This window comes from Anolis sagrei, chromosome 2 (genome assembly GCF_037176765.1).
Source record: "Anolis sagrei isolate rAnoSag1 chromosome 2, rAnoSag1.mat, whole genome shotgun sequence".
NCBI lineage: Eukaryota > Metazoa > Chordata > Lepidosauria > Squamata > Dactyloidae > Anolis > Anolis sagrei.
Window position 1 is genome coordinate 262,869,141 of NC_090022.1, and position 16,351 is coordinate 262,885,491.

The 16,351-nt window shown below is 41.8% G+C and overlaps 1 protein-coding gene across 1 annotated transcript in view; it reads left to right on the forward strand.

The window, feature by feature from the left end:
- The first annotated feature begins 14,185 nt into the window (after positions 1 to 14,185).
- ARHGEF28 (Rho guanine nucleotide exchange factor 28) overlaps positions 14,186 to 16,351 on the forward strand; it is a 169,744-nt gene continuing 167,578 nt past the window's right edge. Inside the window, exon 1 of the mRNA XM_060761673.2 lies at positions 14,186 to 14,340. Coding sequence (XP_060617656.2) covers positions 14,253 to 14,340 — 88 coding nt within the window. The 5' untranslated portion in view covers positions 14,186 to 14,252. The remainder of the gene's footprint in view (positions 14,341 to 16,351) is intronic.

Sequence of the window (16,351 nt, forward strand, 5' to 3'; positions counted from 1 at the left end):
GGACCAAGGCAGAGACATCTCCAGCTCATCCCCTGTTTGGGTATCAGCCAGCACGTCAACGACTTAAATCTAGACATAGTTTTCTAAGATCTACAGAGACACTCGCTGGAACACCTCAGCAAGTGAGAGTCCAAAAGTGGCAGGCTCAAACCCAGAACCTCAACCAATGGCTGATACCAAATGAGAGACTCCCCGCTGGGCACACAGAGGACTGGGCGACTTGGAAGGCGCTGAACAGACTGCGCTCTGGCACCACGAGATGCAGAGCCAACCTTCAGAAATGGGGCTACAAAGTGGAATCCTCGACATGCGAATGTGGAGAGGAGCAAACCACTGACCACCTGCTGCAATGCAACCTGAGCCCTGCCACATGCACAAGGGAGGACCTTCTTGCAGCAACACCAGAAGCAGTCCAAGTGGCCAGCTACTGGTCAAAGGACATTTAATCAACTACCAAACTCACAAATTTTGTATTATGTCTGTTTGCTTTGTTCTGTTAGAAATGTAATATAATTGACTGGCTGCCCTGACACGAAATAAATTCAAGGGACTCAGCTGAGCACAGTCCTTGCCTAAAGCAGTTACAGTCTTTACAGGGTTTATGTATCTGCTCTAGCATAGGGAGGCCAATTTTGAGAGGGTTGGAGCCACAGAGTCTTTTCTTGGATGTCATACAGTTGCATATATTCTTCATATCCTCTGCGTTTAAAAAGCTATTTGCACTTCCTGGAGTGCAATTTTGCAACACTCCTGGCTTGCTTTTGCAAAACTGGAAATAAACAATAGTCATATGATATCTAGTTTTTGGAGAAGCAAACTGACTGGGGATGAGTAATGTTGCAAGATTGCCCCCTGCAGCTTCTAAGGAGTAAACAAGCATTTTCAACTTTTTAAAAAACACAAGGGAGTCCTGGGAGGTGTCTTATTGTTTATGGACTGCATTTGGCCAATCCATTCTTAATGTCAAATGAATCCCATATGACTTCATCTGAGATGGCTTCCATGAAGCAAAGTGGATGAAAGCAAGAACAGACATACAGTATTTCAATACTGAGTAGGATGTGATAAAAACAAACATCAGTGGCAATCCTGGAGGACATCCACTGCAGGGAAGTGTGAATCTACTTTGAGATTCACACTTCCCTGCAGTGGCCTGACTGCTACTTCCCTCTGGCGTGATTGCATGTTATCTCAAGAAAGCGTAGGAAGGAATGAACTGTTGTGGGTGGGAACACTAATGTGGTTTCTTCCCATGTGAATTTGACCTCCCAGTAGGGGAACGTTCACATGGTAGAGATACAGGTAATTGGTCCAACCTACATTGGTTTCTTCTTACACATGTTTCCAGAGTTGTGGCTTGTTATTTATAGCCACCTTTTCCTGGGACTTGGGTGGTTTAGAAGAGTTAATCCAGATAGAGCTAAAATTCGCATTGTACAAAAGTTAAAAAATATAGGCTGGCATTGTTTATTGCAGACCTGTAGCTGCTCAATATTCATCAGGATGATGTAGTCTTAACACTTGACTCCTTGAATGCCCCCCCGACCAGCACCTATATGAGCAAAGGAAGCCTGTTCAGCTCCCAATCGAGCATGGATTTAATCAAATCCATATTCAAGTTCTCACAAAGCTATTAGGCTTTCTAGATGACATTGGGGCAGTTACTCTGTGTCAGTCTCATCTCACAAGGTCATTGTAATGATAAACAGAATAGGAAGATTGCTATGTACCTTACCCTGAGCTTATTGGAGGAAAAGTGGGTTTATTAATATAACCAATTCGAGCCCCTGGTGGTGTACCGGCAGGACTGAAGATCGACAGGTTCGAATCTGGAGAAAGCGTAGATAAACTCCCCCTGTCAGCTCCAGCTCTCCATGCGGGGACATGAGAGAAGCCTCCCACAAGGATGGTAAAACATCAAAATATCTGGGCATCCCCTGGGCAACGTCCTTGCAGACAGCCAATTCTCTCACACCAGAAGCGACTTGCAGTTTCTCAAGTTGCTCCTGACATGAAAATAATAAATGTAACCAATTGTATAAATGAACTGTTGCTGGTAGATCACAACTTACAGGAGCATCAGTATGTCGTTAAGCTCCCTACAATGAAAGATCATGCCAAACAAACTTGTGCATGCTTGTTACAATACTTCTTCATGCGGAAGCCTGAGTTATTTGTGGACACAAAACGCTCTCTGAAGTAACAGAATACTTGCAAGTAAGTATGAAATGTTGCCTCCCCATGCAAGAAACCTGATACAGTTAACACATGGTTCAATTCCTTGTTTCAGGGAGAGTGATTCCTATCTCAGTCATATGATGCTGGGCAGTCTCCAGAGAAGTTTTTAAAACTGGGTTTTCTGATATGTTTTCCTACAGAACTTTCTGAATTGTTTCAAAATCATTTCAAAAGGTGGCTTTATGATAAAATGTATGACAAATATTCAGGTGATGATATGGCATCCGGCTTCTCATCACTCCTCTCCCAAGTTCCCCCCACCATTGAATAGTAATGCAGACATGGCCATGAAATACAACCCCAAGCAACTTCAGAGAAAGGCAGTATCTGTTCAGGGTCACTGGGGAAGCCTGTATACAGTCAGCCTTCTGACTTCACTTTTATCAAGACTAGATGTTCCGGTAGTACAGCTTAAGGATAGTTACAAAACACTCAAACCATCCTTTAAAACAGCAAGTTTTCTTGCACTGAAACTTCCATTTGTAGAAGCAACATTCATTTAGTACAAGGTGTTTTGGATGTTTGATGCTTTTAATAGATTTAATCTTTAAGACAATTAACTGAGGGTTAATATCATAGAACTATAGAGTTGGAAGAGACCACATGGGCCATCTAGTCTAGCCCCCTGCCATGCAGGAAAAGCACAATCAAAGCACTCCTGACAGAGGGCCATCCAGGCTCTGTTTGAAAGCTAACAACTTTTGGTTAGATACTTTTTTGGTAGGGGCCAGTTTGGATGCATGTGTGAATGTGAAACATAAAAGTATGTGACAAACAACTCTTTTTCTGTTCCAATGTGTTTCTTTAAAAGGAATGGAAAAGAAAATGTTACAATAGTTTTACTTTCCAAAAATATGTAGAGGTTTGTGAAGTTGTGGGTTATTTAATAACTGAAAGCATAGTTGTTGAGATCCAGTAATCTGTGTGTTTATCCAACCTTCGTCCACTGGGATAAAAAAAGAACTTGGACTGAGTGCCTTTTGAGATATGATTCTGTGGAAATATTAGTATAATTCAAGGATTTAAAAAAAGCATGTCCACAGGAGTATTTATTATTCTAATTTCCTGGCCTTTTGCTCTTGCTCTTGTTGCCTTTTTTGAGTATATATAGAAAGAATTATGTATTTTCTCACCCTCTCTCAAAGAAGCTCAGTGTGACATACATAATGCCCCTTTACAACAACCCTAAAAGGAAAATTAAATGGAGAGTGCCTGGCCATGGCTTCTCAGTAAACCTGGGGATTTGAGCTGGCCTCTCACTGGTCAATCCACAAACATGCTTTAGGAAGGAAGAAATTATTAATTTTTTTGCCACATTGATGAAATAAAAACCCAGGAGTCCTCTGGTACCTGAAGAAATAATATGTTTTATGGCAGAAGCTTTTGTGGACTATGTTCAACATTATCAGTGGGCTGAGGTCATTAAAGTTTATGATAAAGTTATGATAAAGTAGTTTATTAGCCTTTAAGTTGTCATAAAACTCTTAGTTGATTGCAGCTCCTCCTCTCTTGTGGAAATTGGATCAGATTACATATTTCCAGAACCTTATATCAGGGAATCCATTGTGGCTTTCTGCTATTTTGCCCCTTCTCTTTTGTAATGAAAACAACATTTACAAATAATCCTTTGGCCTCAATACAAGGCACTGGTTTGTTTGCAGGAGCCTGGATAGTAAATCTGTGGATGCTCAAGTTCCAGTATGTATAACAAGCTGTCCCCTGCCATGCGTTGCTGTGGCCCAGTCTCTGTCTATGTGCTTTGTGTGTGTATATATTTGTGTATATGTGTATATATGTGTGTTTGCGTATATATATGTGGTTATGCACATGTGTTGAATTTTTTATTTATTTTTTAGCTTTTTAAGTCCGTTCCACTGTGTTTTTCAATGTTTTTATGAGTGATGATCACTTGTTGGCCTGATACATGTATTATGTCCAAATTTGGTGTCAATGTGTCCAGTGGTTTTTGAGTTATGTGCATTCCACAAACGAACATTACATTTTTATTTATATAGATGGTGTACAATGGTGTCTCTTATATAAAATAGCAAAATATTTTCAAGCTGTGGATGATGGAATCCATGGATGCAGAATCAATGACTATAGAGGACCAACTGTGACTTGAACTATGCTGCCCTATAATCCAGTTTAAGAATGTGGATTAACTGCATCGGACTGGATACATCTGTTTACACTGCCCTATAATCCAGATACACAATGCCAAGCAAATTTACTACAACGTACTTCCAAAGGTATTGTTGCATGAAGCACATGACCATAAGTCTTGTTTAATTTGGCCAGCAATTTGTGGATTCAGTTGTGTCACCAAAACAGTCCTTCACAGCAACCCATTCAGCACATGCCTTTGGCCATATCAATGGTGAGCCCAGTTTCAAAGGCCTTTGCTTCTTAATCAGCCCACAGTCTGAAGAAAACCACTGAGCCACTTGAGTTCTACAGTGCCGGAAAGGGCGCTTAAAGGACTCATTCCATGTCACCAATGCATATAATTAAACCAGGATTTCAAGAAGACCTGTCAGCTATAGGCACAGAGAAAGTCCACAGAAAATTCAGGAATTTGGCCAAACAGCCAGCTGCTCTGCTTTTGCTCATACAGGCAGTCCGTAAGTTACAAATATCAGACTTACAAATGACTCATAATTAAGAATGGGGCTGAGACAACAGGAAGTGAGAGAAATCTACCCCTTGGAAGGGAAATTCACTCCTGAAAGAGTTATCATGGGGAAAAGGTATCTCCACTGAAGTTTTATCACCAATTATTGTTTCCACAATAAGCCACATTTTTCAAAACCCAACTATCACAGGGACAGAAAATGAGGTGAAATCTTCTGAGCAGGGGCACAGAGAGCAAAACAAAGACCACAGTGGTGCTCATCCTTCCCTATGCTATCCAAAGCTAGTATAGATGTAATATGGAGTTACACTTAGAAAATGTGCCTGTTCTGAATTTCATACAAATTAAACTTAAGAACAAATCTACAGAACCTATCTTGTTCATAACCCATGGAGTGCTTGTATACCTGGTAGGATCAAAAGCCTGCTTGTTTTGTAAGAGGAATTTTAGAGCAGCCTTTTACCCCAATGCAAATAGGAAAAACAAGGCTGACCTTTAATGACGCTGCAATGAGGTCATGATGGGAAGTGGGGGAGAGTGAGCAGGAAGGAGAATAACACTGATTCCAAGTGGAAGGCAAGGGAGGCACCCTCCTATTTCTGCTCAGGTTACTGAAACTGTCAGGGAAGCAGATGGTCCTACTACATAGGGACATTTCCCAGACTTTGTAACAGATGAAATTGATGAAATGTGAGGTGAAATCTTCTGAACAGGGGCAGAGATAGCAAAACAAACACCGCGGGGGAGGTAAGCCAGAACAGGTACATTTTAAAGTGTAACTCCAGCCACACACATACACATACATGTATACAGTAGAATCTCGTTTATCCAATCTTTGCTCATCCAAAGTTCTGTATTATCCAATGCCGTCTGCCTCCTGCCCGGATCCACAGCTATTTCAATACATTGCGATGTTTTGGTGCTAAATTCGTAAATACATAATGTTACCGTGTATTGAACTGCTTTTTCTGTTGATTTGTTGTAAAACATGCTAAACCACTGAGATGCTGAACTTGTTGACCAAAAGGTCACAGGTTCCAATCCAGGGAACAGCATCAGCTTCCACTGTTAGCCCCAGCTTCTGCCAATCTAGCAGTTCGAAAACATGTAAATGTGAAAAGTTCAATAGGTACTGCTCCGGTGGGAAGGTAATGGCACTTCATGTAGTCATGCTGGCCACATGATCTTGGAGGTGTCTATGAACAACGCCGGCTCTTTGGCTTAGAAATGGAGATGAGCACCAACTCCCCAGAGTCGGACACAACTGGACTTAATGTCAGGAGAAAACCTTTACCTTTACTATGATATTTTGGTGCTTAATTTGTAAAATCATAACGTAATTTGACATTTAATAGGCTTTTCTTTAATCCCTCCTTACTATCCAATATTTTCACTTATCTAACATTCTGCCAGCCCATTCATGTTGGATAAGTGAGACTCTACTGTATGTATGTATGTGTGTGTGTATATATAACTGGAGTTACACTTAAAAATGAACCTGTTCTGGCTTACATACAAATTCAACTTAAGAATAAACCTATAGAACCTTTCTTGTTCGTAACTTGGGAGCTGCCTATATATATCCACACAAGCTAATTCTCAACAGTGATGCAATACAAAACAGGTTATAGCATTTAACATTTTGTATTGCTTTGATTTGTTCCCTGCTTTTCTGTCAAAAATATGGTTTACAAGTATTTATCACTAATTGTTCCTTCAGCAGTTTTCATACTGGTGTTTTCCCTTGAAGCACCTTTGCATTGAAGTTGTCTAATATTATGAACACTATTTTGTGAACAGTCACTACAACTGTTTCATACATATATTTGTACATCATGGCCTGTACTTCTTCCATTTCATTCTTTAAACATCATTGAAAACATTTTGCTCTCATTCTCTTTCCCCATCCATCTATGTCAGTGCTTCCCAACCTTTTTTTGACCAGAGACCACTTTGACTAGGAACCACTCTCCAACATTAGTACCAAAATCAGTTTTTGGTCAACTTTAGATTTGGTTTTGTTATTTGGGGTGCTGATTCAGAAAATTGTATTGGATAGACTCTAGTTTCTGATACAGAACATATGCCATCCAGTAGTTGCCATCTGCTTGCCCACAGAAAACCATATTTAATAATCTAGAGATGATGTGGTCTATCCAAGGGGTCGGGGCTGGTCAGTGACAGGGAAGGAGTGGCAGGGGTTGTGAAAGGAGTGGAAATAAAATAAAATAAAATAAAGAGGAAGGAAGCTCAAGGACCAGATTTTCATCCTCGTGGCCCACTAGTGGACCACAGCCCACAGGTTAAGAACCACTGATCTATACATATGCACTCAAATATTAGTTTGAATATTGTAGAATGTCATTTTTCAATACATTTCCTAATCATTTAAAATGCCACCTGATTATTAATTTTGTAGCAACATGACTGCTCCAGTTGGAATTATTTATTTCTGTTACATTATCCTGTGTGATCAAATGGGGGTTGCAATTTTTGGTCATGCTTCAAAACTATAGAAGTGTCAATTCTGAGTTTTGAAGAATAAATTGAAGGTGTTTTTTTTGTTGATGTTGTTATAATATGAGTAAAAGAGTTAGTAAAGAGAGTTCTAGAGGGTGAAGCATATGATATTGGCTGCCGATTAGCTTCCGGGCACAATTCAAAGTGCTGGTTTTGACCTATAAAGCCCTAAATGACTCCGGCCCAGTCTACCTGTCCGAACGGATTCTCCCCTATGAACCATCAAGGTTATTAAGATCTTCCGGAGGGGCCCTGCTCTCGGTCCCACCTCCTTCGCAATTGCGTCTGGTGGGAACGAGGGACAGGGCCTTCTCGGTGGTGGCTCCCCGGCTTTGGAACTCCCTCCCACTAGAGATTAGATCTCCCTCCCTCCCTCCTGACTTTCAGGAAACTAATAAAGACCTGGCTCTGGAACGTGGCTTTTGGGGACTGATCCCATAACCTTCGTCCATATGGAAGGAGGAGGGTGAACTATGACTATGACTATGACTGTGATTGTATGACGATTTGGCTTGGGTAATGAGATGATGATATTTTACTGTACTATTTTAATCTGTAATGTTGATGTACTTTGTTTTTGTATATTATTGTAATTTGCATATATGCTGTAAACTGGCCTGAGTCCCTCGTAGAGGTGAGAAAACTTCTAAACAAACAAATAAATAAATATTAGCTTTCTTTGTGACTAGATTGGGATAGACCGGAGGTCACCTATCTTCCCCCTCCCCCTATTTTTCTTCCCCCCACTTTTTCCTGTTTTTAAAGAGAAGAATGTATAAAAAGAGAGGGTACAGATGAAAGCAATGTTACATGGAAATGAAGTGTGTATAAATATGAGCAACAATGGAAACTAAGTGCAAGCAACATATTGTAAAGCTGAAACAATAAAAATATTGTTAAACAAATAAATACATAAACAGAAAAAAGAAACAAAGTAGGCAATTTGTTTAATAAAAGACATTACAATATTTTTAAAAAACCCATATAGAATTTGTGGTAACAGTGAGCCCAAAGAAATAAACTCAAATATCTCATTTAAATCACATTTACATTTTTATTTTTTACATTTAAAGGTTGACTGGATGGGTTAATTGGTGGTGAATGGATGGAATTCTTCCATGCCTTCAAGATAGGCTTGTGATGATATGGAACTTGACAGTGATGACGATGATAGAATGGTAAATTATTCCACAGCAATGAACTGCTAGTGCAGACTTGTAAGGTTTTCCCACCATTTCGAGAAAGACATTAACTGTCACATAATAAGTAAGAATCCATCATATGAATCATTTCTACTGGAGGTGCAGAAAAAACTTCAGCATACCCTGTTGTGTTTGTTTGTTTGTTTACTGGCAAGTTGACTTTGACTTATGACAACCTTGTGAATGAAAGTCTTCCAAGAGCTCCATCTTTAACTGCCCTGCTAAAGTCTTGCACACTTGATATTGTGGCTTCACTTGATTGAATCAACCCAACTGTACTGCAGTCTTCATTTTTTTCTAACTGCCTCCACTTGACTCAAAAGTATTATATTTTCCAATGAGTCATAGGACAACTTCAGGTTAGTCATCTTGGTTTCTAGTGAAATATCAGGCTCAACTTGTTGAAAGACCCATTCATGTTTCTCTCACAATCCACATATATCAAATTAGTTTATTTTCTGCCTGGCACAATGGGTTAAACTCATGTGCTGCTGTGGCACAATGGGTTAAACTCTTGTGCCAGCTGAACTGCTGACCTGAAGGTTGGTGGTTCCACGAGATGAGGTGAGCTCCCACCTGTCAGCTCCCCAGCTTCCCATGTGGGACATGAGAGAAGCCTCTCACAGGATGTTAAAATATCCAGGTGTCCCTTGGGCAATGTTCTTGCAGACAGCCAATTCTCTCACACCAGAAGTGACTTAGTTTCTCCAAGACACACACAGCTTTCTTCACTGCCCAAATTGGAAATATTATAGTCTGTATAATTCTGACTTGGATATTTCATAACAAATTTTTATACTTGAGAATGCTATCTAATTCCTCCATGCCCTAATCTTTTTCTGATTTCTTGATTGTCCCCATTTTGATTAATTACTGACTCAAGATATAGAAGATCTTTCAGCATCTTTGTTACCAGTTCCTATTGTGTGGTGGCAGAAGTAATTGGAAAGGCCCAGTAGAAAGAGCCTAAAGTAAATTAGTTCAGTAAAGCCCTGTGAGCATTCTCAAACTAGGGATCTAATTAGAGCGGCCAGAGTGAAACATGAGACTGCTCCCGTGCCTTTAATTGTTGACTAGAAGGAGGAATTTTAGCAAGTGTTGCTTGTTACCTGGTCATATGACGAGCAATATCTGCTGAAATGCCTTCTTTTACACAACCATTAAAGATACAGGGGCAATCTCTAGTTTTGACTCTGACATTTTCAAGGATACCATCCATCCATCTATCTATCTTGCCCTTGGTTGGTTCATCTTCCGTTTTCTTCCATTTTCCTCAGCATCACTATCATCTCCAAGCTTTCCTGTCTTCTAATTATGGGGCCAAAGTAATTCATCTTTGCCTCTAATATCCTTTCCTCCAGTGAGCAGTTGGGCATTATTTCCCGGAGTATGGACTGGTTTGATCTCCTTGTGATCCAAGGCATTCTCAGAATTTTTCTCCAGCACCACAGTTCAAAAGCATCTATCTTCCTTTGCTCAGCCTTCCTTATGGCCCAGCTCTCGCATCCATAGCTTGCTACGGGGAATACCATTGCTTTAACTATGTGGATCTTCATTGCCAGTGTGATGTCTCTACTTTGCACTATTTTATCGAGATTGGTCATTGCTCTCCTCCCAAGAAATAAACATCTTCTGATTTCCTGGCTGCAGTATGCATCTGTAGTAATCTCTGCGCAGAGAAATACAAAGTCTGTCACTATCTCCACCTTTTCTCCCTCTATTTGCCAGTTATCAATCAGTCTGGTTGCCAGAACCTTCGTTGTTTTTTTTTTAATGTTTAACTGCAACCCAGCTTTTGCACTTTCTTCTTTCACCTTGGTTAGAAGGCTCCTCAGTGCCTCCTTGGTTTCAGCCATCAAAGTGGTATCATCTACATATCTAAGGTTGTTAATGTTTCGTCCAGCAATTTTAACTCCAGCCTTGGATTCATCAAGCCCTGCACATCGCATGATGTGTTCTGCATACAAGTTGTATAGTTCGGGAAAGAGAATCCAGCCCTGTCGTACTCCTTTCCCAATCTTGAACTAGACGGTTGTTCCCTGGGCTGTTCTGACTGTGGCTACTTGGTCGTTATACAGATTACTCAGGTGACAGACATGTTGCTACTAGGGGTTTACAACAGGCTTTTTCTAAGTAACAGGGAGGATCAGAACCTTTTCTGCTGCAGCTGCCACAAGTTAATTGGGTGTGTTATCTGCTTCAGCATGTAAAAAGGTGCTATGTTTGCGAGCTCTGAGTTTTGTGTCTGGCTTAGTTTGATGGCTCGTTTGAGCTGAAGAAACCATTGGCTGTTGCTGGGAGCGGTTATGCAGCGTCCTGAAGCTGAAGACTGAATCAGTTTGGAGTGCCAAAGAAACTGCTTGTTTATGGCAAGATAAGGGCATTCTGCTGATAATTGAGTAGAAAGACTGTATTATTTTGCTATGAGTTTGCATATCATCATATAAACCCTATATGGCTCCAGCCCAGCTTACTTATCTGAATGTATCTTTCTCTCTCTTACTTATCTGAACGTATCTCTACTGGGGAGGTCCTGCTCTCGGTCCCGCCAGCGTCTCAAACGCGTCTGGTGGGGACGAGGGACAGGGCCTTCTCAGTGGTGACCCCCGTTTATGATATTTGCTCCCCAGGAAAAAACTAAAGGCGGTGTTTTGGAGACAGGCCTTTGGCTAGTGGGCACAGCAGCACTTTAGGCACTGAACTCAGACAATAGAATTGTTTGAAAATTGGAAATGGCTTTATGACCTGTGATTATGTGATTTGTTCTATGTGATTATGTAATTTTAATTAATACCACTGTTTAATTGTTATGTAATGGATTTTATATTGCTGTTTTATATTGCTGTTTTGATACTGTTAGCATTGAATTATTGCTTGTGTTAACCACCCTGAGTCCCCTCTCGGGGGTGAGAAGGGCGGGGTAGAAATGGTCTAAATAATAAATAAATAAAGAAGAAGACACACTGAAGATATTGTTTGTTGTATATTGGTGAGAACAATTCTTCTGTTTTGCTTTGTGTTTTTGATCTACAGTGAATAGAACTATATTTTTGTTTCTACTTAAAGCAACAGTCTCATGTGTATTTTTTTTGAGTTTTTATCACACAGCGTAAAAGAGGCTGAGACATTCTGTGGGCTACTAATAGTATTCTGACAAGACAATGTTACTTTGTACCCCCATACCACCAAGAACTTGCCACAATTTGTTATGATCCACACAATCAAAGGTTTTATCAGTCTGGGTTGTTGTAGGTTTTTTCAGGCTATATGGCCATGTTCTAGAGGCATTCTCTCTTGATGTTTCGCCTGCATCTATGGCAAGTATCCTCAGAGGTAGTGAGGTCTGTTGGAACTAAGAAAAAGCGTTTATATATCTGTGGAATGACCAGGGTGGGACAAAGGACTCTTGTCTGCTGGAGCTAGGTGTGAATGTTTCAACTGACCACCTTGATTAGCATTTGATGGCCTGGCTGTTATTTGGTGTGGCTTGTTAGTGCCTGGAGCAATCTTTTGTTGAGAGGTGATTAGATGTCCCAGATTGTTTCCCTTCTGTTGTATTGCTGTTGTAATTTTAGAGTTTTTTTTAATACTGGTAGTCAGATTTTGTTCATTTTCATGGTTTCCTCCTTTCTGTTGAAATTGTCCACATGCTTGTGGATTTCAATGGCTTCTCTGTGTAGGCTGACATGGTGGTTGTTGGAGTGGTCCAGCATTTCTGTGCTCTCAAATAATATTCTGTGTCCAGGTTGGCTCATCAGGTGCTCTGCTATGGCTGACTTCTTTGGTTGAAGTAGTCTGCAGCAGGCCTGTAGCGAGGGGGGGGGGGGGGATTAGGGGTTCAACCCCCCCGAAATGTTTCAGACTTTTTTTTAAAAACTGGTTTACTCATTAATTTTAACTGGTTAACCAAATCCCCATGCTAAGTCTATGAGATGCAAAAAATTAAGAGTCCCTCCAGAACTGCAAGCACTATCTCAAGCAAATATTGACAATTTATTCACACTGTCATTATCTGCAGTAATAGCCGATGTAGCGAAGCAACCAAGTTGGGGGGGGGGGGAGTGTTGAATGCTCTCATTAAAGAGGCCAGACTTGGTGGAGGTGGTTGACAGGGGCGGAGCTGCAGGCTATTGAAGGCTGCTCTGCCCTCTGCTGTGCTCTTTGCTTCAGCGTGAGCTAGGAGGCAGGTTTCAAACCCCCCCACAAAAATTTCAACCCCTCCCGAAATTTTTTCCTGGCTACGGCCCTGGTTTGCAGTGCCTTTCATGTTCCTTGATTTGTGTTTGGGCAATGCTGCGTTTGGTGGTCCCTATGTAGACTTGTCCACAGCTGCATGGTATACGGTAGACTCCTGCAAAGGTGAGAGGATCCCTCTTGTCCTTTGCTGAACATAGCATTTGTTGGATTTTCTTGGGTCTGTAGATAGTTTGTATGTTGTGTTTCCTCATCAGCTTCCCTATGCGGTCAGTGGTTCCCTTGATCTATGGCAGTGGTTCTCAACCTTCCTAATGCCACAACCCCTTAATACAGTGCTTCATGTTGTGGTGACCCCCAACCATAAAATTATTTCCGTTGCTACTTCGTAACTGTAATGTTACTACTCTTATGAATCATAATGTAAATATCTGATATGCAGGATGTACTTTCATTCACTGGATGAAATTTGGCACAAATATCCAATACACCCAAATTTTAATACTGGTGGGGTTGGGTGTGGATTGATTTTGTCATTTGAGAGTTGAAGTTGCAAGGATTTATAGTTCATCTACAATGAAAGAGCATTCTGAACTCCACCAACAATGGAATTGAACCAAACTTGGCACACAGGACTCCCATGACCAACAGAAAATACTGGAAGGGTTTGATGGGCATTGACCTAGAGTTTGGGAGTTATAGTTCACCTACATCTAGAGATCACTATGGACTTCAACAATGATAGCTCTGGACCAAACCTAGCACAAATACTCAATATGCCCAAATGTTCTCACTGGTGGAATTTAGGGAAAATAGACCTTGACATTTCAGAGCTGTAGTTGCTGGGATTTATAGTTCACCTACAATCAAAGAGCATTCTGAACCCTACCAATGATAGAATTGGACCAAACTTCCCACACAGAACCCCCATGAAAATACTGTGTTTTCTAATGGTCTTTAGTGACCCCTCTGGCAACCCCTCGTGACCGCCCCCCCAGGGGTCCCGACCCCCAGGTTGAGAAACACTGATCTATGGCAAGAACACTTTTCCTCTGGGTGGATCTTTGTCTTGACTCTCGTGGCTTGTTCTTGGTCTTGCAGCTCTTCTGATGTCTGAGGAGGAGTATCCATTGGCCTGTAGAGCCCAGTTTAGGTGGTTCAGTTCATCTTAAAGGAGCTTTCTCAGTCTGCTTGCCACAGCAATGTCCCTTGCTCTTGCCTGGTGTGCTAGAGAGATAGATGCCTGCTTGGCCTTGGAGGTGAACCTGGCTGCCCTGTGGGGCGTCCGCGTCCGCTAGGGGGCGCTGCCCGGCTCTGCGGCCAGGTCTCCTTCCAGCGGCGGCGTCCAGGCGATCCTTGGGAAGAGGAGGAGGAGGTTGCCCTGCCAGCGCCGGGAGCCAGCAGTCTGGCTGGGAGAGAAGGCCGGGCTGGCTCCTCCCTCCTTCCCTGCCTCCTTCCCGTGGATGCCGGGGCTTCCCACCGCCGGGAAGGACGGTGCTTCGTCTGCATCGGGCGCCCAAAGGACCCCCATCCGCCCTCCCGCCATGGCAGGTAAGTCTCGCCTTCTCTTTGCCTGGGAAAGGTGCCTGACTCTCCCTCCATCAGCCTGGCTCTCGGGAAAGAGCCTTGAGCGAGGCCACCAAACGCCAACAAGTTCCTTCACTGGAACTACCGGTAGTTAGTTACTTTACTGGGAGGGGAGCCACCGTTGAAAATCATCTACACTGCTATGTAATGCAGTTGGAGACGGAATTATATGCTCAGTGTAGACTCCTATAACTGCATTATAGGAGTCTCTACACCAGGCATGGGCAAGCTTGAGCCCTCCAGGTGTTTTGGACTTCAATTCCCACAATTCCTAACAGCCTAACAGCTCTCACCATAATATGTACTTTTTAAGGGAGGAGACACATTGTACAAACATTATTATTTTTTATTATTTTGTATCCTGCCTTTGTCACTGTAATGGGACTATCGGCATAATAGTTACTTGGGGGTGGGGGTGGTGGTCCTATTGAAAAAAAAGTATTGTTATTATTTTGTTCATGAATAGCCCAGTTGTCTTATCACAATGGAACTCTCACCATAATAAGTATTTTTTTTGGTGGGCACATTGTACAAACATTATTATTATTATTATTATTATTATTATTTTGTATCCTGCCTTTGTCACCGTAATGGGACTCTCGACATAATAGTTACTAGGGGGTGGTTGCATTGAAAAAAGTATTATTATTATTTTATCCTTGCATAGTCCAGTTTTTTCACCATAATGGCACTCTCAACACAATTGTTACTTGGGACGTGTATGTGTAATTTTTTTTTTAAAAAAATTATTATTTTGTTGATTTGTATTCCGTTTTCTCAACGTAATGGGACTCCCATCATAATAGAGTTGTCACATTTTAAAAGCATTATTATTTGAAACACAACAAGATGACTGTGTGATGTATTGGCGAATAATGCGTGCAAATCCCAGTAAGGTGGCCTTCTGCAGATGACAGGTGGTAATTTTGTCAGCGCCGATTGTGTTTAAGTGCAGGCCAAGGTCTTTAGGCACTGCACTCGGTGTGATGATCACCACTGGGCAGGCCCGTAGCCAGGATTTTGTTTCGGGGGGGGGGGTGAGTTTGGTTCGGGGGGGCGGAGTCTGAGAGTCTACCCTAGCAAACCTTTTGTATTGTTACCCCAATACCCCCATGCATATGGGATATATTGAGCATGGTGATCAGATCATGATATGAATAAATAAAACAATTTAAATAATGTACCAGTAAGGCCTTCTCTTGGACCACCATGAGAATTTGGGGGGGGGGATGAAGCCCCCCAAGGCCCCCCCCCCCGGCTACATGCCTGCCACTGGGGCCACCTTGACTGGCTTGTGCCAGAGTTTTTGCATTATTATTATTATTATTATTATTTGGTTCCCAGATTTTGGGTTTTGGATCTCAAATCTTAGAATGTCTGACTATTGGTACAAACTGCATCCCACCTTTCTCACCATAATAGTTAGTGGAGGAGCTGGCACATATTTATTTATTTAATTCATTTGCTGCCCACCTTTCTCACTACAATAAGACTCTCACCATAATAGTTGGAGCCCCCAGTGGTGCAATGGGTTAAACCCTTGTGCCGGCAGGACTGAATACCGACAGGTCAGAGGTTTGAATCCAGAGAGAGTGTGGATGAGCTCCCGTCTGTCAGCTCCAGCTCCCTATGTGGGGACATGAGAAAAGCTTCCCACAGGAAACATCTGGGTGTCCCCTGGGCAACGTCCTTGCAGACGGCCAATTCTCTCACACCAGAAGCTACTTGCAGTTTCTCAAGTTGCTCCTGACACACACACACACACACAAAACCCTCAAAACAAACTATAATAGATAACTTGGCAGTGGGGGGAGGGTGTAATGTTGTAAAAGCATTGTTGTTATTTTATTTATTTTATCCTGCCTTTCTCGATTGGACTCTCACCATAATAGTTACTGGAGGGAGGTATCACATGTTGTTGTTGTTGTTGATTTATTCATTTATAGTTCATCTTTCTCACCATAATGGAACTCTT